At 48.6% G+C, this 24,806-nt stretch overlaps 1 protein-coding gene across 6 annotated transcripts in view; it reads right to left on the bottom strand.

The window, feature by feature from the left end:
* Positions 1 to 1,063: 1,063 nt before the first annotated feature.
* Positions 1,064 to 24,806, bottom strand: part of BAZ2A (bromodomain adjacent to zinc finger domain 2A) — a 40,360-nt gene continuing 16,617 nt past the window's right edge. For 4 of the 6 annotated variants that reach the window (XM_055126051.1, XM_055126050.1, XM_055126052.1 and 1 more), the window contains 28 exons: positions 22,095 to 22,232; positions 19,824 to 20,414; positions 18,792 to 18,977; positions 17,479 to 17,697; positions 16,546 to 17,028; positions 16,164 to 16,224; positions 14,330 to 14,438; positions 14,055 to 14,156; positions 13,702 to 13,912; positions 10,969 to 11,072; positions 10,599 to 10,664; positions 9,959 to 10,192; positions 9,522 to 9,776; positions 8,638 to 8,852; positions 8,258 to 8,332; positions 7,866 to 8,046; positions 7,707 to 7,766; positions 7,351 to 7,495; positions 5,615 to 6,420; positions 5,262 to 5,442; positions 5,004 to 5,159; positions 4,749 to 4,900; positions 3,980 to 4,269; positions 3,758 to 3,890; positions 3,527 to 3,673; positions 2,592 to 2,818; positions 2,353 to 2,496; positions 1,064 to 2,264 (listed from right to left, as the gene is read on the bottom strand). In XM_055126051.1, coding sequence (XP_054982026.1) covers positions 2,099 to 2,264; positions 2,353 to 2,496; positions 2,592 to 2,818; positions 3,527 to 3,673; positions 3,758 to 3,890; positions 3,980 to 4,269; positions 4,749 to 4,900; positions 5,004 to 5,159; positions 5,262 to 5,442; positions 5,615 to 6,420; positions 7,351 to 7,495; positions 7,707 to 7,766; positions 7,866 to 8,046; positions 8,258 to 8,332; positions 8,638 to 8,852; positions 9,522 to 9,776; positions 9,959 to 10,192; positions 10,599 to 10,664; positions 10,969 to 11,072; positions 13,702 to 13,912; positions 14,055 to 14,156; positions 14,330 to 14,438; positions 16,164 to 16,224; positions 16,546 to 17,028; positions 17,479 to 17,697; positions 18,792 to 18,977; positions 19,824 to 20,414; positions 22,095 to 22,230 — 5,835 coding nt within the window. In that variant the 5' untranslated portion in view covers positions 22,231 to 22,232 and the 3' untranslated portion in view covers positions 1,064 to 2,098. The remainder of the gene's footprint in view (positions 2,265 to 2,352; positions 2,497 to 2,591; positions 2,819 to 3,526; positions 3,674 to 3,757; positions 3,891 to 3,979; positions 4,270 to 4,748; positions 4,901 to 5,003; positions 5,160 to 5,261; positions 5,443 to 5,614; positions 6,421 to 7,350; positions 7,496 to 7,706; positions 7,767 to 7,865; positions 8,047 to 8,257; positions 8,333 to 8,637; positions 8,853 to 9,521; positions 9,777 to 9,958; positions 10,193 to 10,598; positions 10,665 to 10,968; positions 11,073 to 13,701; positions 13,913 to 14,054; positions 14,157 to 14,329; positions 14,439 to 16,163; positions 16,225 to 16,545; positions 17,029 to 17,478; positions 17,698 to 18,791; positions 18,978 to 19,823; positions 20,415 to 22,094; positions 22,233 to 24,806) is intronic. The other 2 variants (XM_055126055.1, XM_055126054.1) reach the window with 2 other exon arrangements.

The raw sequence follows: 24,806 nt of genomic DNA, 5'->3' as shown, positions 1-24,806 counted from the left end.
AGAACAACTGAGATCTTGCTCCCCTGTCCAACTCACTCCAATCAAATTAGTATGTTTTATGCCGGGGAAAACTGTCACGAGGAGAAAGCGAAGCCCCCAGCTCTAACAGTTCCAACATTTGACTAACACAAAGTTTGTTACAGCGCAGTTATTTAGATAAAATATAAATATTTATGCATAATATAAAGTCAATTCAAATATTCTTCAATCCACCTCTTAAAAGCAAAAAAAAATTTCAAATAAAATTAAAAGTTTTGAGGTTTTTCTGACAGAAAAGGCGACTTTAGAAATAGGCTATGGGGGAAAGGGGCATAAAGGAATCAAAACAGGGGCTGCCCCAGGACCTACACTGCCCCCCCACCCCCTTCAGTGGCTATTCAGTGCTGCCAGAAGTACAAGGGAATGCGCATCTTGCCTGGCACCCCCTCCCCCACCAATGGCACGTTGCGTGGACACCTCAGCTCTCTGCTTGGGCCAGCCAGCAGCCACCTCCCCAGTGCAAGTACCCGTATCTCTGATGGGAGGGGCTCTGCTGAGCAGGAAAGCAGGGGGCCTGGGGCCCATGGCTATAGCTGGGAGTTAGCAGCTTTCCTCTCACATGTTGGGGCTGAATTTGGACAGTCTTATGTAGGGCAGTGGTGGACCCAGAACCCTTCCTCCCTCCTCTCTCTTGTGCTCTGGAGTCTGCTGCTGGGGAAGGGGCCTGGGGATGGAGTAGGGAAGGGAAGGAAAGCACAACTAAACCCACAGAAGCTCATGGGATGAGGAGAAGATCCAGTTCTATCCCTCTCCCTGTGGAAGCTCAGCGCGCCAAGCTGCTGAAAGGAGAGGGAGTTCCTGCTGAAAGATTGCACAGTTTGAAGAGGCTGGAACAGAAATGACTGGGAGAGAGAGGAGACAAGACTTGTACCCAGAAAAAACTGTTCCTGTGGCTTCCCAAGACAACAAGTGGTGGTTCAAAACAACAGAAAAGGTGGGGCTAAAAACAAATACTGGGGGGAATGGAACGGATGCCATCAAACAGACCCATTCGCAGCACTCTCTCTCTTGCGCGCTCTCTCTCTCACACACACACATACACACACACATACAAACAAACATACATACACACACACACACACACACACACACCCCACACAACACAATGCCACATAACACACACGCCTCTCTCTCTGAGGCCAGTCGATTGCTACCTGGTCTCCATCTTGGGGGTTGCCCAAACTCAGCAGTAGTTGTCCCTGAGGAGTTCCCAAGAGGGAAGTTCGGGTAAGAGATGGGGAAGGAGGCTGGCAGGCCCTGGGTGCCTGCCCTGCCCTGTCCCCCCCAGCTGCTGAGTTTCAGAAAAGGCTAGAAACTCAGCACGTGAGGAGTATCGAACATTATACAGGGCATAGCTATTGGAAGATGAGGACAAAGACAAAGACAGGGACCTCTGAACACTTTTTCCCCCGAAGGGAAAAATGATTCGGACAAAGAAAAAAAAAAGTATGGAGAAACCCGTACACGATAGTTTTACATTATTGGATGAGAGAAAATCTGAACAAAGAGGGGGTGTGAAGAAAAATGGAAAGAAAGTGAGAAGCAGGGAGGAACTGAACATGGAAGCAGCATGTTCAGGGCCCGGTGTCCGGCTCGACACACTTGGGAGTTAAGTCCACTTTACTGGCCGTCACTGCGGGTCCACACACAGTACAGAGTGTTTCTCGGTTTCACACATTCACTAGAACTATTGCTATTGTTAAATAGCCCCAGGCTGCCGGGGCGCGTACAGGGAAGGAGAGGGAGCTGGGAGGAGGAAGTAGGGACCTCTTTCCTCCTCATTTTTTAATTAGAAAATAAAAACAGAAAGGAAAAATTATTTTTTCTTTCTTTTTTTTGGCTTTCAGTCCAGAAGGACCTCATCTCTGCCCCTCTTATTTGAGGGGCCAGAGGAGGAAAGGGAGAAGGGATAGAGGGGTAAGATGGAGGGCGCTGCCGCGGGTTCTATCTCTGACTTGAGTTTGGACCCAGGGCAGCATCAGCAGGGTGAGAATGGCAGGTTGTTTCGTTTCGGGGTGGGGGGGGAAATGCCACAAGGGACTCCCCCATCTCCCTCGCCTCACAGATTGGCCTGTTTTCCCTGATAAAATTCCTCCCAGCGGCTCTCAAAGAAGCGGCGCATGATGTGCCCAGCCTTGCCCACTTCAGAATCGTCTTCATTGAAGGTCTGGCAGTTGTCAAAGACCAAGAGCGCATCTGCTGCAAACTCCTCTGAAGTCGTGTACCTGGGCAGGGGTGGAGGCAGAGCCGTGAGTTGGGCAGGAGTGTCGAACAGTAACAAAAGAGCCGGGACAGGCACAGACGACCACCTACCCTCCCCGGAGCAGCCTCTCTCGCATGGTGGAAAAATCCATGGGGTTCTTGATGATCCGCCGGTAGCCGCTCACCAACCGTGGGTTAACAGGCTCCAGGAAAGGCCAGGCCGCATCGTGGGACTCCATCTCCATCAAGATGATCCTACAGTGCGAGAAGGAGGGACTGCTGCATCTCCGGGAGCTCCCAGCCAGGCACCTGGCAGGGGCAGAGCCAGCTGTCCCCAGCATTCGACTCACTCGCAGAATGTGAGATCACTGTGGTGGTTTCGCATGGAAAGTCGCCGCCGCTTGGAGGGGGAGAGCCCTTCCTCTGAGTACCGAGGCACTGCTGGGCTTTCTCGGCCCCTTGATAGTACTCGGCGTCGGCGGCCATCGCCCTCTGGGAAGCTCAGCATGTAGCTGCTTTTCCGCTTCTGGCCTCGCTTTGGGAAACCAGGTTTCTGGATGAATTCTCCCTCTACATGCTGAGGAGAAGAGAAAAGGGCTCAGCCACAAAACACACTCTGCTTGCCCTTCAGCTGATGACAATCCCTGCCCAAGTGCGACTGTCTCCTCACGTTACTTTCACACATAGCATGAGAATTTACTCAATCCAACTTCATAGGAGAAAGCAACTTAGACTAAGAATTTGTGACCTGTCGATGGCGACTAACGCGACAGTTCAGCAAGAAGGGCGCTTGTCTTACATATGGTCAACCCAAGCTTGATCCCTGGCATCCCATATGGTTCTCACCAAGCACCGCCAGGAGTGATTGCTGACTGCAAAGCCAGAAGTAACCCCTGACATTGCCAGGTACCCCTAAACCAAACCAAAAAACAGAGTCAAATCCTGTAATCTGTCTAAACAAGACCCCAAGTCTTCCCCACCTGACCCTTCGTGCGGGGTGATCACACACAGCTGCACTCAGGGCTTACTACTGCTGATGTGCTCAGGAATCACTTCTGTGGTACTGGAGGGGGTACTCTATTTGGTGCCAGGGATAAAACCAGGGTTGGCTGCATCCAAGGCAAGCGCCTTAATCCTGTACTATCTCTCCAGCTAAGAACGCAGTTTCAATGTGTTCTGGCACGCCTTTCAAGGAGAGACCAAGGGAGGGTGAGAAGGGAGTCTGTGGGACTGGGGGTAAATGATGCGTAAACTAGGAGTGGGATTTAGACAACAGAAGCTTCACCTGGGCCAAACAGACAGCACAGAACCAATCTCCTTCTGGGACCACCTCCATCTTGGGTCGATGGCAGTAAATATGGCAGCCACGGTCACATCCATCACAAAGCAGAAGAAACTCGTCATTGTCACCCTTCCGGCAGACTAGACAGGTCTGGAGCAAGATTGTGAGGTGAACAGTTAACCCTCCGGCACCAACAGCTTAGGGCCCCACCCCAAGCTGGCTCTGCCTACTGACCACTTTGTTGACGGACTTCTCCCAGGCAATGGATCTCTCCAGCTGGCTCAGGCACAGGCACACCTGGGCTGCACTCCTGCACCGCTCCAGGGTCTGGCGCCAGGCCCGAATCCGAGGGGTAATCTCATATGATCTGGACAGAGAAAGTGGTGATCTGTGAGTGAGCAGCACGATCCCTCTAACTCCTGGAGACGAGCGAGGCGGGAGGTGGGGCGCACTTACATTTCTGAGGTGGTGCACTGGGGGGCGCTATTGGGCGCGCTGAGCAGGGCCTTCTCCAACACCACCTCGTGTGCAGGCCACAGGGGCTCCCGCAGGTATCGCCGCTCCACGTTCTGCTCTAGAGCAGCCAACCTCATCACAGCCAAGTCTAGAGGGTTTGTGGCTTTCCGCTGGGGTGCCAGACCTTCTCGGCCTCGACCTCGCCAGGTGAGATCCTCTTGCGAGTCGGACAGATGCTCACAGTAGGACAAATCTTCACGAGTAGAGTCTGGGCTAGGGCATGTCCAACCCTACAGGTCCAACAGAAAGAAAATTCCTCATTGTGGGTTGGGGAAATGGCTAAAAAGGCTGGAGGTAAAGCTTTGCATGTGGGACCTCCAGGTTTGATTCCTGATACCACACGGCCCCTGAACACAGTGGCAGGTAAAAGTGCGCCCCACCACTACCATAAAAAACAAAAACAAAACCCCTCAATATAGAAATACATGATATGGGTAAGTGAGGTACTTTCCCTGCCTGGGGCTGCAGCAGTAGTGACCCTGTTTCAACCCCAGGAGCCATTTATGTTTCCTGAGCACCACCAAGGGTCACTGAGAGCACAAAGCCAGAAACGGTTTCACTGACCACCTCTGGGTATGGTCCACCCTCCCCACAGCAATTAAAGTAATAAAAAATGACCACTAGACCTTGGGAGCTATTGTAAAATGGAGACCCAGAGTATTTTCTAATAGAGCACAAGCAGTTAACGTCCTCCACAGCCCTTATGTACCCGAATCTGTAGGTCAGACTGGATAACCCGCTGTTCCAGTTCCTCAACCCACTGCAGCACAGCCAGATCTGTCTCGTAAGTCTTCTCTTTGGGGGACCAGCTCATAATCCCTTCTTGAAAGACACGTAGTTGACTGGGCTCAAAGATGGGGTCTGCAAAAGCAAAGAGAGAGACTCTTCAGCGCTCTGTCCACAGTTGCAGGTCCTCATTTACCCGGGGGCCTCACTCAGCCTGGAGGCAGTGCAGCAAGCTTACCAGTGGAGGGGCGTAGGCAGACTTCCTGTAAGAAGTCCCTGTGCTTGTTTAGGTGTTTGTGAAGTGCCTTCTCCCGAATGCCTCGGGGGTGCAGGGCCTTGAGCATGGCCTCCAACGTCTCAGGATCTCGGATCCACCACCAGCCCGAGCGCATCTCTACAAAGATTTTGTATGTGGGTTGGGGAGTGGGGCCCAGCTAAGATTCCTTAATGCTGCCCTACCTATCTTCTTGCCCCAGCTCACCCCAAGGTCACTCACCAGGGGGGACAGGCTGGGCAGTCAGTTGGGTTAGGTAACGCTGCTCCATCTGTTTGAAGAACTTGCTAGGGGGTCTCCCTCTCCGTTTTGGCTGTCCCATTCCGGTGGAACTCTGCAGTGTTTCTCCAGGCTCTCCTGCTCGCCTCTTTGTGGCCACCCCAGACAAGGGAGTAGAAGACAGCTGCAATGGAGAACAGGGATTTGTAGCACTATTCACCTGTGCATGAGATGAAGGCGTGTGCCAAAGGGATAAGGGGTAGTTTGTGTTCACAGGATCCTAATGGCCTTTCCAGTTCTCCAACGATAGTCACAACCCAGCCCAGGAATCAAGGGCACTTAGTGTGGCCGCTTACTGGCTTGGAAGAGGCTGACAGCTGAGGAGAAGGAGTAGTCTGGTCCTCTGAAACTGCAGGAGGCGGTGTGGGGGCAGCATTGCAGGGCGTGTGGGCTGAGAAGCTGAACCAGGACGCTGGAGCATCAGGGCTGGACTCTGTCTCATCAGGCTCTGGCTCCTCCAGTGGCTGTGATGGGATTGGGTCCAGTTTTCCGGGGCTACTATCAGGTGTGAGGACTGAGCTGCTCAACAGGGAACCGTGGTTCTGAGTCTGGCTCAGCCAAGACAAGAAGGCTGACTGGCTGAGGTCATGCTGGCTCTGACCCAGAGACAAAGGGGAACCTTCTAGTTCCAAGAACCCTTGGGGCTGAAGCTGGGGCTGGGGCTGGGGCTGGGTCTGAGGCTGAGGCTGGGGCTGGGTCTGGGACTGGGACTGGGTCTGGGATTGAAGCTGAGACTGGGACTGGGTCTGGGATTGAAGCTGGGGCTGGGATTGAAGCTGAGGCTGGGACTGAGGCTGAGGCTGGGATTGAAGCTGGGGCTGAGGCTGGGGCTGGGGATAAGCCTGAAGCGGAGAGTGGGGCTGAGTCTCTGGCTGGGGCTGGGGCTGCTCTGAACCCTGATCCTTAGCAGGGGATTTAAGGTGCCTAGGTTGCAGAGACCCAGGTTTAGTTTTCCGAGGTCGGCCTCGTGCCCGGGCAGGAGAAGTGGCACAAGTGCTGGAACCAGCTAATTCCTTCTTCTTCAAGGAGGCGGCGGGGTGAGGTGCTGGATGGGCTGCCGCTTTTAAGGAGTCAGGATCCTGCTTTATCACATTGTCGGGAACTGCAAAGAGAGTGAAAAGCTTGATTATGACACATACTGAGAATCAGAGCGATAGTACAGCAGGGAGAACCTTGCATATGTCCGACCCGGGTTGATCCCCAGCACCCTATGTGGTCCACTGAGCACCACCATGGCACCAAAACAATTACCAAAAAATGCAAACTGGTAAGTACAAAAGAAACAAAGGTGTATAGACAGGAAACTGCATACTCCTTGCTTTTTCTCTTGGACTTAATCACCACTGTTTTTGAGATACCACTGGTTAATGTCAGGCTAATGCCAATGAACAAAGTATCTAGGAAAAGAAATACTGTTCTGCTAGTGAACAGATAATAAGATATGTAACTTACTGAGAACTACATGTTAAGCACTATTCAGAACATTAACTTATTTTTAATCCTCTGAGTAGTTCTATGAAGTACAAAAACTATCATTAGCTCAATTCTCAGTTCTACAAATGAAGAAACTGAAGCACACAGTTGGTGAATCCTTTTCTCTGGGGAGGTTTTGGGGCTATTCTGGACTGTGCTTGGGAATCGCTCCTGCCTAATGCTCCAAGGACGATATGGTGGTAGGGATCAAACCCAGGTTTTCCACATGCAAAGCATATCCTCAGCCACTGAGCTGGTTCACCAGGCAGCTATACTCTTTTTGGGGGGGAGGTGGGGGCCATACCTGGCCAGCTCAGGGTTTACTCCTGGCTCTGCACTCAGGGATCACTCTTGGCAGGGCTTGGGGGAATTACATGTGGTGCTGGAGATCATACCAGGGTCCACGCATGGAAGGTAAACGCACATATCCACTGTACTATGGCTCCAACCCCAATATACGTTCTTTTCTAATGAAAGAAGCTAAGAATAACTAAGCAGAGGAGGAACTGTTTAACAAAAGTTATAGAGGACTCAATTCAGGCTCCCACAACACACCTACCTGAACCTCCCTCTGTTCCTTCCACAAAAATACCAGCCAAACAAGGCAACACCCAGTAGCGACGTCTGTAGCGGTCCTGACCCAAGGAGACTGCGCGAAGCATTTGGGATGAGTGAAGCAGCTTTTTGCGAAAGAAGAGCTGCCGCTGAGTAAGCAAAAAAAAAAAAGGGGGGGGGGGAAGTGAATAAAAAACACACTTCCAGAGTGACAGTGTTGATTTCATTCAGGATAAGGAAGGGTGTGGCTGGCCCTCAGCCTCTCCCCGTAAAAGTGATCATGTGGGCCTAACTCAACAGGTAAACACATCTTGCCCAGCCCTCATGGCCCACTCCTAGACGTCTGCAAATAAGAAGTACCTTGCTGAGTTTTTCTATTTGGCGCTCTAGCTCTGGGATGCTAGATGTTGTGGCATCAATCTGAAGAAATAAGCATATGCAAAGAAAAAGAATTATCACCTTCAAGAAAGAAATGATCTATTCTCCAACTCCCTCTTTCCCTGGTCAGGGAACTTATACCTCTCCATCTCTTCGACCCCTACGGCTATGGAGAGCAGCTGTGGCCTCCTCTTCTTCCTCCTCTTCCATGCCACTGGTCTCCTCCATGATCCGAGAGCTGCGCCTCCGTCCCAGGCCTTCCTCTGGCCCTTGCATCTCTACCTCAGGCCGCCCAGTTCTCTTCGCCAGAGCAGTTTTTAGTCTTGAATTAGACAATGATGGAGGAAACTATGATGAGGAACAGGATGCTGCCAGACTGAACCCCTATTCTCTAAGCCATCTAAAGCCCTGGGAAAGAGCTCAACACCCAGGAAGGATTAAGGGCTTGAGTTTCAGGCAAAATTCTTGGCTATATTACCCCCTTTCCCCTTGTCTCCTTTCTCTGGGCCTACCCTCTGTCCCGGAGGCCCTACCTCCGGAGCCGGCCTTCAACAATCCACTTGTTTTTCCTGTAGCTGGACATACTCTCCAGAGTCTTGTCAATCTCACTGTAGTGGGACAGGGAATGAGATTTTTGAGGTCGAAATGGCAGCACATATATTTTAAAAAAAGGGGGGGAAGGCTTAAGGGAAAAGGGCTGCAGCTGAACAGGGAACTTCAGCTTAGAGCCTAGATTATGTGAACAGAAGGCGGCTTAAGTTCTCCCAGTGAAGGCAATGAAATTCAATCCCCAGCCACTGGTGCATCCCCAGAGCAGGGCAGCAGACACAGTTCCCAGTTTGAGATAGCTAAGGCCTCCCAACATCCACTCTGAGCAAGGCAGACAATAACCACCATCACCCTGGCCCCTCACTTGATGATGAGGCTGGAGCCATTAAGCTCATGTACAAGGAAGGCCAGCACTGCGGCCTTCTGTTGTGGTGGCTGGGCCTGGAAAGGTTGAGTGCGCAGGCTGTCACAGAGGGCCGGCTCCGCTCCATACGCCATGAGGAAGCAGCGCAGGATCTCAGACACGTTGTCTCTTGTCAGTGGTATCTCCGAGATCTTCTCCCCCAGGATCTTTAAGGACTAAATAATGTATGTTCAAAAACAAAGAGAACACAAGCTGGGTAAACTACAGTAGAAAATATAATAGAACTACGAGGATAAGTAAAATAAGAGCCGCCCCCCCCATGCTACCCCCCTTAAACTACAGTAAGAAAGAATCAAGTTGTTGGGGCCAGAAAGAGCTCAATGAGCTGAGCGCATGCTCTGCAGGCAGGAGGCCCAGGTTTCAATCCCCAGCATATGGTGCCCCAGTGCTACTGGGAGCAGTCCTCAAGCACAAAGCCAGAAAAAGTAAAACTGCTAGCACAAGACAAAGGCAGTGCGTGTGTGTAAACAGAGGAAAGGCCAGGAAAGAAAGAAACAAGGATAAAAGGAAAAGGAATAAACCATCTCCCTCTCCTTGTCTGATCACCTTAGGGAGGGGCTGTGTTTGACTTAAGAAAAACTGGGAGGGCTGGAGCAATAGTACAGTGGGTAGGGCATTTGCCTTGCATATGGCAAGGCCAGAGTTCGATCCCCAGCATCCCATATGGTTCCCCCCAGCACCAGTAATTCCTGAGTGCAAAGCCAGGATTAATCCCTGAGCATCCCTGGGTGTGCCTCACAAAGCAAGGAAAAAAAGAAAAACTGGGAGTGAGGGTTAGACACAACACTGGCCCAGCCCCCCCACTGCCTAGGAAAGCAGCTCACCTGACAGTAGGAGGGCAAGCCAGGGTCATACAGCGCAGCCTTCAGAAGCCGCACGAGCAGGTCTTGCACCTCTCCCAAGCTGTCACCTTGACACAGGAGTCCCTCCTGTAGGACCCCTAGGCTGGGCACATCTTTGGCCGGGTCAAAGCCCAGCACCTTGCCGAAGCTATGCAGGAACTCTATAATGGTCAAACAGTCTGAGAAGGTCCCACTGGGCAGGATCAGACCAGGGATGTGTGAGAACTCAGGCAGGGGCTGGAAGAATAAAAACCATTAGGGGTTGGGAGGTGAGGGCATGGGGTTTGGATGGGGGAGATGGTTGGGGAGGGGACATGATAAGGGGTTATGTTCAGAAGGCTATAATCCTTCTGAGAGGCCCTAAAACTGGCCCAGCAGGGCCCAGCAGGCCCTTGGTTCCGTTTCCCTCCCCTCACTACCTGGTGGTCAGTGAGACACATGTCCTCTGTGGGTTTCTTCATCTCCTCCAGGATCATCTGCTGCCTCTGCCGCTCCTCCAAGCGCCTCTGGGTGGCCAGGGTTTTATCTGCTTTACAGACAGCCTTGGCTTTGGGTGTCTCCTCCTTTTCCTTCATTTTTACCTTCTCTTTCTTCTCCTTCTTAACTTTTTCCTTCAGTTTTTCTTGTTTTGTTTTTACCTTCTCCTTCTCAGCCTATACAACCCAACAGAGAGGGATAGCAAGAGTGTCATAAAGATTCTATTCACTACCCTTTCCTGGGAGCTATAGCACAGCGGTTGGGCCTTTCATGTGGCCGACCCGAGTTCGATTCCTCTGCCCCTCTCGGAGAGCCCGGCAAGCTACCCGTGCGTATTGGATATGCCAAACACAGTAACAATAAGTCTCTCAATGAGAGACGTTACTGGTGCCCTCTTGAACGAATCGATTAGCAACGGGATGACAGTGACAGTGAGTGACCCTTTCCTGCTTCTCACCCTTCCCGTCTCAGTCCCGAAAGCAGCAAGTCCCAAACCCCTATTTATAAAACAAGACCACCATTCACATCTTGCAAAATCTGATTGGTAACTTCGAAGTTATTCTTGTTTTTGTATGCACCTACCTTGGACTTCTTCTTAGCTTCTTTCTGCTTTAAGTTCTTGTTCTCTTGTTTCCGTTTGTTTCTGGCCTGTAAACCATAAGGGAAGTCATTTCTCCTCAAACTCTGAAAGTATCTCTGCTTGGGCTAGGATTAAAAACAGACAAGGGTGCTGGGAAGGGAAGGTGAGAGATGGGATGAGGTGTTGGCAATGGATCAATTCTCTCACCCGGGAGATGCCCACATTATTTTTGAAGCCCAGATCTCTAAATCAAGCCCCCAATAATTCCAGGTGCGATGCCAGAATAGGGATAGCAGATTTGAAAGAAGGACAAAAAATGATGGAGTAGGTTGCAGGAAAAGTTGACCCACTCTGTAATTTGATGTCCCTCACCTGCCCTTGAATAGTAGTAGTCTGACATTCTCCCCGTTGTACCTTCTGCTTTATCTTCTTCTTGATTTTACTTATCTTTGATTTGTCCTCCTCATTCAGTGTTTCTGTGAGAACAGAAAGAAAAAAGAATGGTGCAGAGATCAAGCTCTGCACACAGGTACCTGCCACAAAGCTGGCTTTCTAGGCAACTCCACTAAGGAATCTAGACCAGCCTCTCCCTACCCCTGAAAAAATTGGAAGAGCTTATCTACTGTACTATCTCTCTGGTCCCAAACAAAAAAATTAAATATACAGAATTTTTCTTTTTTGGGGGGGGAGGTTGCTGGTGGTGACTGGGGGAAATGAAACTACCACTCATAGAGTAACTTGTCTTCCCTAGAACTTCAATTTGATCCCTAGCACCCACTTATGGTCCCCCAAGCATCACCAAGGGGTTACTCTGAGCAGTGAGCCAGTAACAGTCCCTGAGACTTTATTGTGTGGCCCCAAAACCAACAAAAATGTGTGTTGCGAGAAGCCTGAGTGATAGTACAGCAGGTAGGGCACTTGCCACATGCAGCCTACCTGGGTTCAATCCCTAGCACCCCATATGATCCCTGAGTGCTGAGCCAGGAGTTAGTTATGAGCACTGCCAAGTGTGGCCCAAAACCCATTCCCCTTAAAAAAAGTTGTGTTTGGGGTTGTGAAATGTGAAAGACATCTCCTATAGGTAGTACAAAAAAATATAAACAGCATGTCCTATCCAGGAGGACTGGACTGCATTAGAAGGGATCCTAGAAGTTGAAATGACAGACTCATCTTATTACCTGCTCCTCTCTCCTGGCTACCTGACAAGGACATCAACCTTTAGTGTAGCATAGATTAACACTGATGCTTGGCAACCGAGTCTTGCTCCACTGCTATGAAATTCAGGGGCCAGAGCAATAGTACAGTGGATAGGGCATTTGCCTTGCATGCCTCAGGTTCAATCCTCAGCACCCAGTATGGTCCCGAGTACAGAGCCAGAAGTAAACCCTGAGCAACGCCAGGTATGGCCCAGAAACTTAAAAAAAAGATAAACTGATTGGAGAAAATAGTGCACAGCAGGTTAAGTTGCTTGCTTTGCATGTGGAGGAAGTGGATTTGATTCCGGGCAGCCCATATGGTCCCCTGAGCACCACCAGGAATGATCCCTGAGCAGAGTCAGGAATAAGCTTGAGCACAGTTGTGTAGACCAAACAAATTTAAATGTGTCCCTTTAGGAAGACTGAATATTGATGCAAATAACAGTGCTTTAGAGCTAAACTTTCTGATATGAGTTTTTTGTTCTACTCTGGCATAGAAACACACTACTCATATCACTCCTATCTGTATGGTAACCATTTAAAATGAGAACATTTTCATCTGCAGATGAACTACTATAGTTTTGTTAAAAAAACAAAAGTAGGGCTGAAGAGATAGTATAATGGGTAGAGCACTTGTATTGCACACAGCAGAGAGGTTCAATTCCTATACCCCATATGGTCTCCTGATCACCACCAGGTGTGATCCCTGAGTACAGTCAGGAGAAAGCCCGAAGCACTGCCAGGTGCAGCCCAAAAAACAAAACCACCACAGGGTGCAGTAAGGGGCTAGCTGGGAGGGAACTCAGATGGTGATGGAGGAAGCAGACACTCTGGTGGAGGGTGTGGGGTTATAATCTTTTTTGAAACCCTACCATCAACAGTACTGTAAATCAAGACACTTAAAAAAAAGAAATCTAAGTGACTTGCCCATGTCTTTGTGAAAATATGGCAGAATCCAACTCCAAATAGGAGTCAGAAGGCTCCCAAAGTCTTTCAAACCTTTATCAGGATAAATGACACGTTTCAGGATGTGATGAATTTCCTGAAGGTGAGGGTTAAAAGGCGATATTCCTCTTTGGCCCCTAGCATGTGGGCAGAAATGTGAATTATTTGCTTTATTTTGTTATTGGGCCACAACCAGCAGTGCTCAGAACTTACTCTTTATTCTACACTTAGGGACCACTCCTGGTGGGGCTCCATAAGACTATAAGGAGTACCAGGGATGAATGCAGGTTGGCTGCATGCAAGGCAAGCACCTTACCCACTGTACTATCTTGCTGGGCCCCTACATGTGAATTCTGAACCTCCAAGATGGTGGTAATGAGCAGTAACTATACAACCAAAACCAGTAAGGAGCTGAAAGAAGAAAGGATCTGAAAGCGCTCTGGAGACACGTAAATATATCTGGGGACAGCCCAAGGTTCCACTAATGAGAGCAATTCAAAAACCGTATTGACTGTTAAGGAGCACCACATGGGAACCAGAGGAGACAGTACATGGGCTAAGAGGCTTGCCTTTTTGCCACTTTAATCCCCAGCACAACATGGTCCCAACCCACCCTCGGAAAAAGGAGTACCAAAGAGAGCCGAGAGATAACTCAAAGGGTTGGGTTGGATGATACATTTTGCATGCAGGAGGCCCAGGTTTGATCCCTATACTACAAGGTCCCCCCAGCTCCGCCAGGAAAATCCCCAAGCAACTCGCCAGTGGTAGCACATTTCTTACATGAAGTACCACAGAAATGCTGGAATTCTGTTGCCGTTTTCCAGGGAGGGGAAGGAGATCTAGATTCATTCTGTCTGGATACAGTCACTCATACTCCTGGGAAACCCAGGCATTAGCAAATTCATCAATATTTCGGATACCTCATACAGCAAGCAAAATCGCAATATAAGAAACACCACTGTACCTTGGGCCTCCGGTTTCTTTAGGAAGCGGCTATCTGTCTTAGTCAACAGATCAGTGACTTTGACCTTGGGTGGCCGACCTCGCCCCCGTTTCACCTTGGGGACTTCCTTGGTCTTGGCCTTCTCAGTGTTTCGAGGCCGGCCCCGTTTTCCAGTAATTGCCTGAATCCTGGACGGGATTTCCTCTGCTGAGAGCTGTACCCACTGCAAGCCCTAAGGTAATAAGGCAGACACTGTCACCAAGAAAGCTCAGTTTTTAATGTCCCATAACCTTAAATTCCGAAAGAGGGAAGCTATAACAAGTACACCAACCCTGTCTCAGGCACCAAAGAATATTTAACCACTGGCTCCGTACCTCTGGGGTGTCTCTCTCTTCAAAGAAGTCTCCAACAGGCATACGGGGACTAAAACTGAAATGCTCACGGCGGACATTGTGTACCACGTTGCGGCTCAAGTACTAGAAGGAGGTAAAGTGACATTAAGGGAGATCTATCAGGCCTTAGGCCAGCACCAGCAAAACAGGCCTGAGACCATATAAATGAGTCTTTTATACTTGACTCCAAAAAAGGTCTCTGAGAAGCCCCTAAAAAACCAAACCAAAACAAAAAAAACCCATGAAATTAACATTACCTTGATCACTTCCGGGAACTGTTTCATCCTTTTCCCACAGGGACCATAATACCAGGTTTCCCCCTGCCAGCGGTGGCTGCCTTTCTTGATGCGCACCTCTCTCCGCCACCTGCCAGAAAAGCACACGGGCCCTGCCTCCAGGTCACACCCTACCCACTCTCAAGCCACCCTGGAGACAAGTGCACTAAGCAGATATCTTCCCCACAACTGTCTCACAGAACTTCCCACAAATATAAATGCAGCATGAGACACAATCCTGGCCAAAAGGTAGGCCTCAGGGGGCCTTAAAGACAATACAGCAGATAAGGGGCTTATCTTGCATGTGGCCAATCCAGGTTCAATCCCCAGAATCTATGTAGTCTCTCATCATACTCCCAGTCCACCCACCCCCCAATCCCAGCCTACCAGAAGTGATTCCCTGAGCACAGAGCCAGGAGTAAACTCTGAGCACACCTGGGTGGGGCCCCCAAACCAAATCAAACCAAGCTAAAGCAAAGGCAGGCCTTAGCTCCACAAGCTCCTCCCTGAAGCTGGTCAAGATAATCACTGTGTTTTAAGTAATAAAGGATGAAGACTCAAGAGAATAAAACAAGAAAGACAGGGAGTAAGAAGAAGTGATTGCTAGGCCAGGTTTAGTAAGGAATTGTATTCGAAACAACCTAAACAGATTATCCTAAAGCTGATTATTCTAAAACTAGGTATCCTAAAACGAGGTCTTTAAGCAGAATTTTAAGCAGACTTGGTAATCACAAGTGATCTATGGAGGTAAGGAAGACCAGGAAAGTAGATTTTTCCTATAAGGAACCAGTTGTAAACTAGCTTATTCACTCTGGTCATGAATTGCTTGCTCCTGCCTTCACCTTTCCAAAAGCATTAACAAATATCAAGTTAGGGAGATAGTTCAAAGGGCTGGAGCATGTGCTCGTGGGAACCAGGTTTTGATTCTTCACACTGCTGAGAGCAACCTCTAGCACTGTACTAGTAGGCCACCCTCCCCTGGCCAGCACTCCCAGGTATGGCCAAACACAAAAGAGACAACTACACTGGTGCTGGGAAATGTACACTGGTGGAGGGATGAGTGCTGGAATACTGTGTGACTGAAATCTAATCACAAACAGCTTTGTAATGGTTTATCTCACCGTGATTAAATTAAAAAAGTTAAAAAATAAAAATAAAAAGCAAACAAATTCCAAAGAATTGGGACTGTGACTCCTCCACTCACAGCTAAGTACAGAAGAGATTTTCTTTAATCTTTTTTTTTTCTTTTTGGGTCACACCCAGCAATGCTCAGGGGTTACTCCTGGCTTTGCACTCAGGAATTACTCCTGGCAGTGCTTGGGTGACCATATGGGATGCCAGGGATTGAACCCAGGTCGGCCGCGTGCAAGGCAAATGCCCTACACGCTGTGCTATCGTTCCAGCGCCGATTTTCTTTAATCTTATAATCACATCTAAGCAAGTTTGGATAGCTAAGTTCCAGAATCCCCAGTTGGTGTTGATGAAACTAGCTGAAGCCTCTTGAGTAGCCAATAAGATGAGGAAAGAATAGATGAGAGGAGGACAACCCAGAGAGAGGAAGAAGGAAAGTTCAGGAATCTCACCCAGGAAAAATTATTACTATAGGAATAGTACAGCTATCAGTGTACAGCTATTACAGTGGGTAAGGCGGTTCGATCCCTGGAACCCCAGAGTCCTCCCCCCAAAAGAACTATTACCATTCTGTCTTAATTCATTCTTGTCTAATTCATTCCTAGATCATGAGGCATGTGCCTCTTTCTAGAATCACTCAGTAAATTTGTTACAGTAAATGCACGTAGCAAACTAGAGCATTTACCCATGTTGTAGAGGAAGACGAACTTCTTCTGGGGTAGCAATGCGTCTTCTCAGGCCATCGCCTGGGGAATATAAGGGACACCATGTCAAGAGTTCAAAATAGTGAGAACAGTGAAGGGCTAAATGCCACAAGAGACAAAACTTTCCCTTAGGGCTGGAGAGATGGCTCAAAGGGCTGGAAGTGCATGTGTTACATGCAGGAGGCCCAGATTTAATCCCAGAAACCAAATGGTTCCCATCCCCCACCCCCAACCCCCACTACCCCAGCATCACTGCGAGTGGGCCCAAGCATTGCCAAGTATGGCTTAAAAACAAAAACAAAAACCAACTTGAAAGCCTTTCCCTGGAAGTGGCTAGGGGTAGAACAGAATCTAGAGACTTACCACTTGCAGAAGGAGTGGCTCCTCCAGTGATCTCTTCCAGATCAGCAGTGGTCTCAGGATAGCTGCTGACATCCTTACTTGCTGGAGAGACTGTTGAGAAGACAGCTGCTGGGGAATGTGCAGGGGATGCTTTGGGGGAGGGCTCCGGGGAGGCTGTCAAGGAGACCTCTGAGGAGACTGGTGGGAGCACTGCTGAGGAAGTTGGAGAGACTGGTGGGAAAGCTGCCGGGGAGAGGACTGGGGATATTTCTGGGGAGGCTGCTGGGGAAACTTCTGGAGATATTTCCTGGGAGGCTGCTGGAGAAACTGCTAAGGAGATTGGTGGAGAGGCTGCTGGCGAGACTGCTGGTGAGGTTGCTGGATGGAGGCGAATAGTGGATGACTGGTCAGAAGCTGGCTGGGTCAGGGGTGGTGGGAAGTCTGAAGTCTGAGTCTCCATTTCCTGTTCTGTATCACTACCATTATTTAGGTCAAAGCTGTTATCTGGGGAAAGGGAAAGGAATGAAGAAAGGGAAAGGAAAAATTATGTCATATGAAATAAGAGAATCTATTTGATCAAACCTGGACTAAGCTAAACAGGGTTACTGCAAGGACTTTTCCCTAGGGGTGGGAAAGTGGCCTCTGGCTGTCCTCCCCAACCATTCATGAAGGCGAAAGGGTAAAGCTGCTGCTATCACTGTAAAGAATTATCTCCTACCTGGGCCCAGAAAAGTCTCTGGCCTCCTTCTCTTTCCTGCAAACTCCCAACTCGCACAAGTTTTGATCACAGAGATTAAGCCACACTGCAGAAGCCCAAGTTTTTCTCAGTCCCACATTCACTATCTAAGTAAGGTGTTGCCATAAATCTCTCACTCCAAAGTCCTAATGGTGGATCCTGTTTTCTCCCTTTTTCCCAGACCAAAGATTTCCTTCTTTCTACCTTCTCTCACTTACCTTGCAGGACAGACTCTCCAAGGACAGGTGGAGAGGTGGGACTGGCAAAGATAGAGGCTGACGTCTGACTATCATCTGCCAGGAGACTGAAGGCAGTGGCATTATTGAGGGAAGGGCAATCAAGAGCAGAGATCTCTGGACTGTCTTCAAGAGGCAGCTTGTCCTCTGCGCCTATCAGCTCTGTGTCATCTATACCATAGAGTCCTCCACTCACAGGCTCTTCAAAAGAGAAAAATCAGAAAACAAGATTTAAAAAACACTGGGTTGAACATATCCAATTTCAGTTCCCATAGTATGAAGGTATTAATTGGGGGGCGGGAGATGAAGAGGGGGATGGGGGTGGGGGTGGTCATTTCAGCCCTGCTCATGGTCCAGGTGACGGGAAAGGGGGTCACTCCTGGAGATGCTCTGCAAACCAGGTTGGATACAATGTAATGCTCAGGCTCAATAGTGCCTGGGGACTACCAGGCCAGTGGAAGGGTACAGAAATGATCAGGGTCACAACTATGCTCCAGAGATACCAGGGCTCTACATGGCAATGCAAGGAAAAGAACATGTGGTGCCGGGGAACCAACTCATGTCCTTAGAAATGCAAAACATACACCCCTGACCATTGAGCCATCTCCCCAGCCCTCTTTCTAATATGAGCAATAGCTCAGAGTCAAATCACAAGGCTATATATAAGGATCACAAAGCTTGAAGTGGAAATAAAAGGAAGACATTAGCACCGACTTTGTATTAACACACAGACCAAAGAAAATTTCTAGCTTTAAAAATATTTCAGTAGGGTGGGGCTGGAGCGATAGCACAGCGCGTAGGGCATTTGCCTTGCACGCGGCTGACCTGTGTTCAATTCCCAGCATCCCATATGGTCCCCTTAGCACCGCCAGGAGTAATTCCTGAGCACAAAGCCAGGAGTAACCCCTGAGCATTGCCGGGTGTGACCCCAGAAACAAAAAAAGAAAAATCAGTAGGGTAAAAGGTGATTGTTCACTGGCAAACATTTTCTCTCTAGTTAGAGAGAACCCAAACCCAAACAGCCCAACTCTGTGGTAATGAGTTCCTATCCAGTGAATTATAGTCCAGGGCTCTTGGCCAAAAGGAACATGGGAGAGAACCTGGGAAATGAACCAATTCAGCTCAGAGTGCAGTTGGCTCAGTCAGTCCAGTGGCTTGAAAATGTGGTCTGTCATGGGATTATCCTAAGGCCCAATGCCCCAGTTCCCGAACACTTTTCTGTTTACTTTCTCTGTGAGGTGGAAGCAGGCCAGTCTCTGCACTATCAGCTGAAGAGAGCATCTCTCCAAGCCTACCTGGAGCAAGAGTGTTGAAGGGCTCCAGAGAGACTTCACTGAGGATTGGAGTGTCTTCCAGTTGATCAGGAAGATGTGAAGGGTCATCTAAGCAGCTCACTGTGGGATCAGGGACCAAAACTGAGACCTCTTGGTGTAATGATTCCACAGAAGGGACAGAGCCATTGTAGCCACATATCTTCAGTTCTAGAAAAGCCCAAGAGAGAACAAATGTAAAGTCAGTGTCCTCAGTTGGTTCATTTAGCTAACGTTCATCCATTCAACATATATGGGAAGCAGTTCTATGGGGGAACCAACTATACCAAGACATTCTGAGTGAACAGGGATATGCTGATAAAACCTAAAGCAGGCAAATAAAGGGGAAAACAAAATAGGGTCTGAGGAAAAACTCCCTTATTTTAGCATCTTTCCCCCATTCAGAAGCATTCAGAAGGAACAGGTGATAAAACAGAAAAGGAAAACATCCTTTGATTTTACAGGATTCTCACTCCTATTCTCAGAATCAATAGCAAACTAAGCTTTTGTCTATTTGGAGGAAAAAGATGATAGCAACTATCACATGAACCAAAAGTAACAACAAAAAAGAAACTGTGAGTAGACAAGCAATGGTATCTTGTGCTTTCTTTCTTCCTATTCTGATTGCCACTTGAACTCAGCCTGGCACTTTAGCAGCCAGCCTGGCTCGGCCAGACTCGGCCAAATCAGCCAATACCCCAATCCCTTCCTGTATTTTGGAAGAAGCCCATCTGATGCAGGGTGTCTATTGGGGCCGTTTCATGCTCGCCCACCTGCCCTCTCCAGGCCAGCAGCTCTGCATGAGCTTGAAATAATTTGCACTCCCACTTGCGAGCTGGTGTTGCTGCCACAAAAACACCAGCCACTTGGCTCTGCTAATCACCAACATGCAAATCAGCCTCCACGGCAGAGAGCTGGAAAGACAAGTTTTCCTCACCTCAAAAAGCCACTGCCCTGCCATCCCCCACAGCCCAATTTTTCATTTTCCCAACCCAACTCATAGATCCACAGTCATACCTGGTTGTTCCTCCAGCTCTAGGCTGCCTACCAAGCCAGTGCCATTCTCTGCCACAACCGAAGTCAGCTCCTTTTCTGCCGCCTCATCAGGATGGATTCCACTGCCTACCTCCTGGGAGGATGCAAAGGTTTGGATGCTGGATCCCAACATAGGAGAAGTCTGTGGGGAGGTGAAAAAACTAGGGGGTCCATTGGGCATCACCTCAAAATTCTGATCAGGAAAGGAATCATATAGTTCCTGTGAGTCGAAGTTAAGCCCCATGGGACTCTGGGTACCGTTCGCCCAGAACTCTTGGCTCCCAGCCCGAAGGTTAGTGTTGTGACTTGGGGATGAAGGTTGCCGACTGCCCCCAAGGATGCCGTTGAGTGGATATTGTCCACCCGAGAACTGGGAGAGAAGGGGTGGGTCCTTGAGGTTGCTGCCAGAATTGGCAGGTGGATACTGTGAGTAGTTCCAGAGACAGTCGTAGGCCACGTTGGGGTGATGAAGGTGTGAGGTGCTGGAGGAGTGGGGAGCAGAGTTCAAAATCCCTGAAGTAGTAGTGTGAGATACAGTAGATAAGCCATTAACATTCACATCCCCATTCAAACCTGGCAGAGAAAGAGGGAAAAGGGTCAGTTACAGACATGTATACAAGTAACATTATCAACCCTACCAAAATAATGCACCACCAGGGCTGGAGCAATAGCACAGCGGGTAGGGCATTTGCCTTGCACGCAGCCGATCTGGATTCGAGTCCCAGCATCCCATATGGTCCCCCGAGCACCGCCATGAGGAATTCCTGAGTGCAGAGCCAGGAATAACCCCTGTGCATCGCTGGGTGTGACCCAAAAAGAAAAAAACAAACAAATAAACAAAAACGCACCACCTAGAAAAAGGAAAGTAAAGGAGGATTCCCTCTCACTATATTTATAGCTTTCTGGTTTCCAGGGAACACCAAAACTTAGATGCCTGGATGTAAGCTTAGCAACTACTGCTGAGACTACTGAATTAGGGGGGCTGGGAACTCTCCTGGTTTATCACAAGACCAAACAGAGCAAGCACTGGTTCCTACTGATGCTCAGGCCTTTAATTTTTTATTATGATGCTGTTTGCAGACTTGCAAATGGTGACGTGCATTCTGATCCATTCTCATTCCCTAAAAGACTTCGTCTCTTGAAGTAGCATGACTGAATTCTCTAGACACCCCCTTTCCCCAGTGCCTATTTGGCCCCACAGTGGCACCAGAAGGGACAACCTCTACCTCACTGGCACATGCAGATCCAGCACTATTTGCTGGGATAAAAATAGAATTTGCAGTCACCACAGCAGCAAGATCTCAGCTCAGTCTCAGGCTCAGCCCCTCCCCATAGGCAGTGGAGAGAAATATGCAAAGTGGGGGGGAGAGGCAGGAATTTCTGCACAACCAGGACTGCAGACTTCAGTTCTCAACAGAAGCAACCTCCACAGTGGGAACTGAGACACTAAGATGCTGGGAAGGAGGGGAGGAAATTAAGGACAGCATCCTCCACTGAAATAAAGGAGCTTCTATCTGCAACCCCCTTTGAATGACAAGAGGAAGAGGTGGTATTTTTCTGCTGTAAGGAAGGGAAGCACTGGACTTTACTTCCAAGTGTAAAGTACCTGAAACCAAGAAGATTAGAGAGGTACTTGGCAGAGCCACTGTACAGAGAGAGCAATGGAAAAGACCCAATCCTGGCAGCAATTCTTCCATCTGGAGTTACAGATATTTCTCTCTGGGGAACTAAGTAACCATTCAAGCTCTCCCTGTCCTATCTTCTGTCTTTAAGGACAGGAAGTGGCACAGGCACTTGAAACATCTGCTTTCTTCTCTGCTGCACAAACTAAAAGGCATCACATTCCAACTTTCCACCCCAAGATCCAAACTCCCCTAAAAATAACTTGTCAGGGAGTAGGCCTTTAATCTCTGTGCAGTCCAACGCAGTTATCAGAAGCGTACCCACCTCACTATCTGGCAGTAGCCAGAACAGGGCCGATGGAGGAGAAGACCAAAATGAAAAAGCCAGTATGTTTTTTCCTAATCACTTCCAACCTTAAGACTCAATGTGTTGCTGCCATAACCCATAGAGCTGCTGCTTTCACTTCCCTTCAGCAGCTGGGAGTTAGAAGGATTCACTCCCTCCCCAAGTGGCATAAAAGAGCTGTTATGAAGCAAACCAACCCAGAGGGGAGACAAATCTTGTCCCATCAATTTGTTCAGAAGAAATGATGTCCACTCCCTCCCCAGGCCACGAAGCCTTCACACTCACTTTTCCCTTGCTGGGGGAAGTTCATGGGAGACCCGTTAGTGTAGAGGCCCTCCCCTGAGGAGGGAGAGGGTTTCAGTCCTGAGGCAGCAGGTGCAGGGGGAAGGCCAGTAAAGTTAAAATGGTCGTTTGCCTCCATTTCTGTAGGAGAGAGAAAGGGGGGAAAAATACTGTAAGTTAAACACGGTTATGTTTTGCACTCCCCTCTAACTACTTATCCCTCTCTTACCAGAGAGGGGAGAGTAGAGGTTAAAAAGAGAAAGAATATACCTCTAACCTGGGAAACAACCCTAGTCTTTTAAGAGAGCTTTAAAAAACCTTAGTGTACAGCTGAAGTACAGCAGGCAGGGCACTTGCCTTGCGCACGGCCCACCCCAGTTCAATCTCTGGCATCCCATATGTTCCCCGAGCTCTACCAGGAGTGATCCCTGAACACAGAGCCAGATGTAAGCCATGAGGAATGCTGATGTGAATCATGCGCGCACACCCCCCCCAAAAAAAAAAACAAACCCACACCACAGAAGTCAGAAGTGTAGAGATAATGTTAGTCAAATATGCAATCTTCCTCTTGTGTAAGTCCCACCCTCTTAACTCCCAGTCCAGATCAGACCTCTATGGAGCCTTCAGGTCCTTACTGTAACATTTAACAATCTCCATTCTTTTATTTTCCACAAGAAAAGACCAGGAAAGTTTAAAAAAAAGACAAGACCAGAGGGCTGGTCTTGCATTGCCAACAGTTGAGTTGATCTCCAGCACACCACATGTTCCACGTGTCTCCCCAACTCCCCAACACGAGTCCACACTAACACCACCACTGTAAGGAGTGATCCCTGAAGTCAGAGTCAAGAGTAAACCCAGAGGCTGGAGAGATAGCACAGCGGGTAGGGCATTTGCCTTGCACGCGGCCAACCCGGGTTCAAATCCCAGCATCCCATATGGTCCCCTGAGCACGGCCAGGAGTAATTCCTCAGTGCAGAGCCAGGAATAACCCCTGTGCATCGCCAGGTGTGACCCAAAAAGCAAAAAAAAAAAAAAAAAAAAAAAAAAGAGTAAACCCAGGTGTGGCCCAAAAACAAAATAAACAGAAGAGGGGCTGGAGCGATAGCACAGTGGGTACATGTTTGCCTTGAACAGGAAAGGCGTTTGCCTTGCACACGGCCGTCCAGGGTTCGATTCCCAGCATCCCATATGGTCCCCTGAGCACCGCCAAGAGTAATTCCTGCGTGCAGAGCCAGGAGTAACCCCTGTGCATCGCTGGGTGTAAGCCAAAAAGCAAAAAATACACACAAAATTCAGATCCCTGAATACACAGAAAGGAGTAAGTCCTGAGCATCATTAAGTATAGGCCCCCAAATCACAATATCATTGTCATCCCATTGTTTGTCGATCTACTCAAGCGGGCATAGAGAGTAACATCTCTATTACACTCAGATTTTAGCAGCCTCTCCTTACTCAAGCTACCAAGAGTCTATTGTCGCACAGGAGAGCCCTGCAAGCTCCCCATGGCATATTCATATCCTAAATACAGTAAAATATATATACATACCTCTTGGAGAGCCTGGCATGCTGCCGAGAGTATCCTGCCCATTCGGCAGAGCCTGGCTAGCTACCCGTGGTGTATTCGATATGCCAAAAACAGTAACGATAGGTCTCATTCCCCTGACCATGAAAGAACTTCCAATCGTTGGGAAAGACCCCCAAATATCCAATTTAAACAAAGTTTTTTAAAAATAATAATAAATTTAACTTTGATAAAGAGTAGAGAGAAGAAAAGATAGAAACAGAAGACAGAATTATTAGTAAAGACTGACACATTAATAATCTGATTCTGAACTGGAAAGGGCAGAGCACATGCTTTGCATGCAGGAGACCTAAGTTCAACCCCCAATACCAATACCAAATGGTCATCATTTGATGGGGATCATCATCCCCCATTTCAAACTAATAGTAGTACCTGAGCATAACCAGGGTGGCCAAAATACTTAAAAAATGAGATGTGAGACATAATTTGTCTTTATATAGAAAACACAACTCCAGGGGCTGGAGCAATAGCACAGCGGGTAGGGCGTTTGCCTTGCAGGCGGCTGATCAGGGTTCGATTCCCAGCATCCCATATGGTCCCCTGAGCACCACCAGGAGTAATTCTTGAGTGCATGAGTCAGGAGTAACCCCCGTGCATCGCCGGGTATGACCCAAAAAGCAAAAAACAAATAATCTTTTCTCTTATTTTTGCCATGCCAAAGTAGAATACAGAGCCTGCATATGTAAGGCAAGTGCTTTATGGTTGGCCCACAGTCCCAGTACTGCCCTTAAATATCTGATGGGAGAGGGTAGCCGTACCTGGAAGCACTAAGGGACTATTCCCAGTTCATTGTTTAGGGGTCAAACTAGGGCCTCTATATGCTTCACTGGTCCTTTGTTTTATCTCTCCAACCCAGTATCTTCATTTGAAAACAAAAATGTGTGGTTAAGGGCAAAAATACAGTTAAGGGGGTAAGGTGTCTGCCTTGCTTGCGGCCAATCAGGATTTGCTCCCTGGCACCCCACGAGTCCCACCAGAAGTGATCACTGAAGGCAGAGCCAGGATTAAGTCCCCTTACCTGGTGTGCACCCACACAAATAAATTAAAAAGTAAAATACCTCCCTGAAAAAAGCCACAAACAAAAATAAGTAGAACTCTTTTTAAAAATTATTTAAATAGGGGCTGGAGTGATA

Source organism: Sorex araneus, chromosome 2 (genome assembly GCF_027595985.1).
Source record: "Sorex araneus isolate mSorAra2 chromosome 2, mSorAra2.pri, whole genome shotgun sequence".
Taxonomy (NCBI): Eukaryota; Metazoa; Chordata; class Mammalia; order Eulipotyphla; family Soricidae; genus Sorex; species Sorex araneus.
This window is presented reverse-complemented; position numbering and strand designations above follow the sequence as displayed.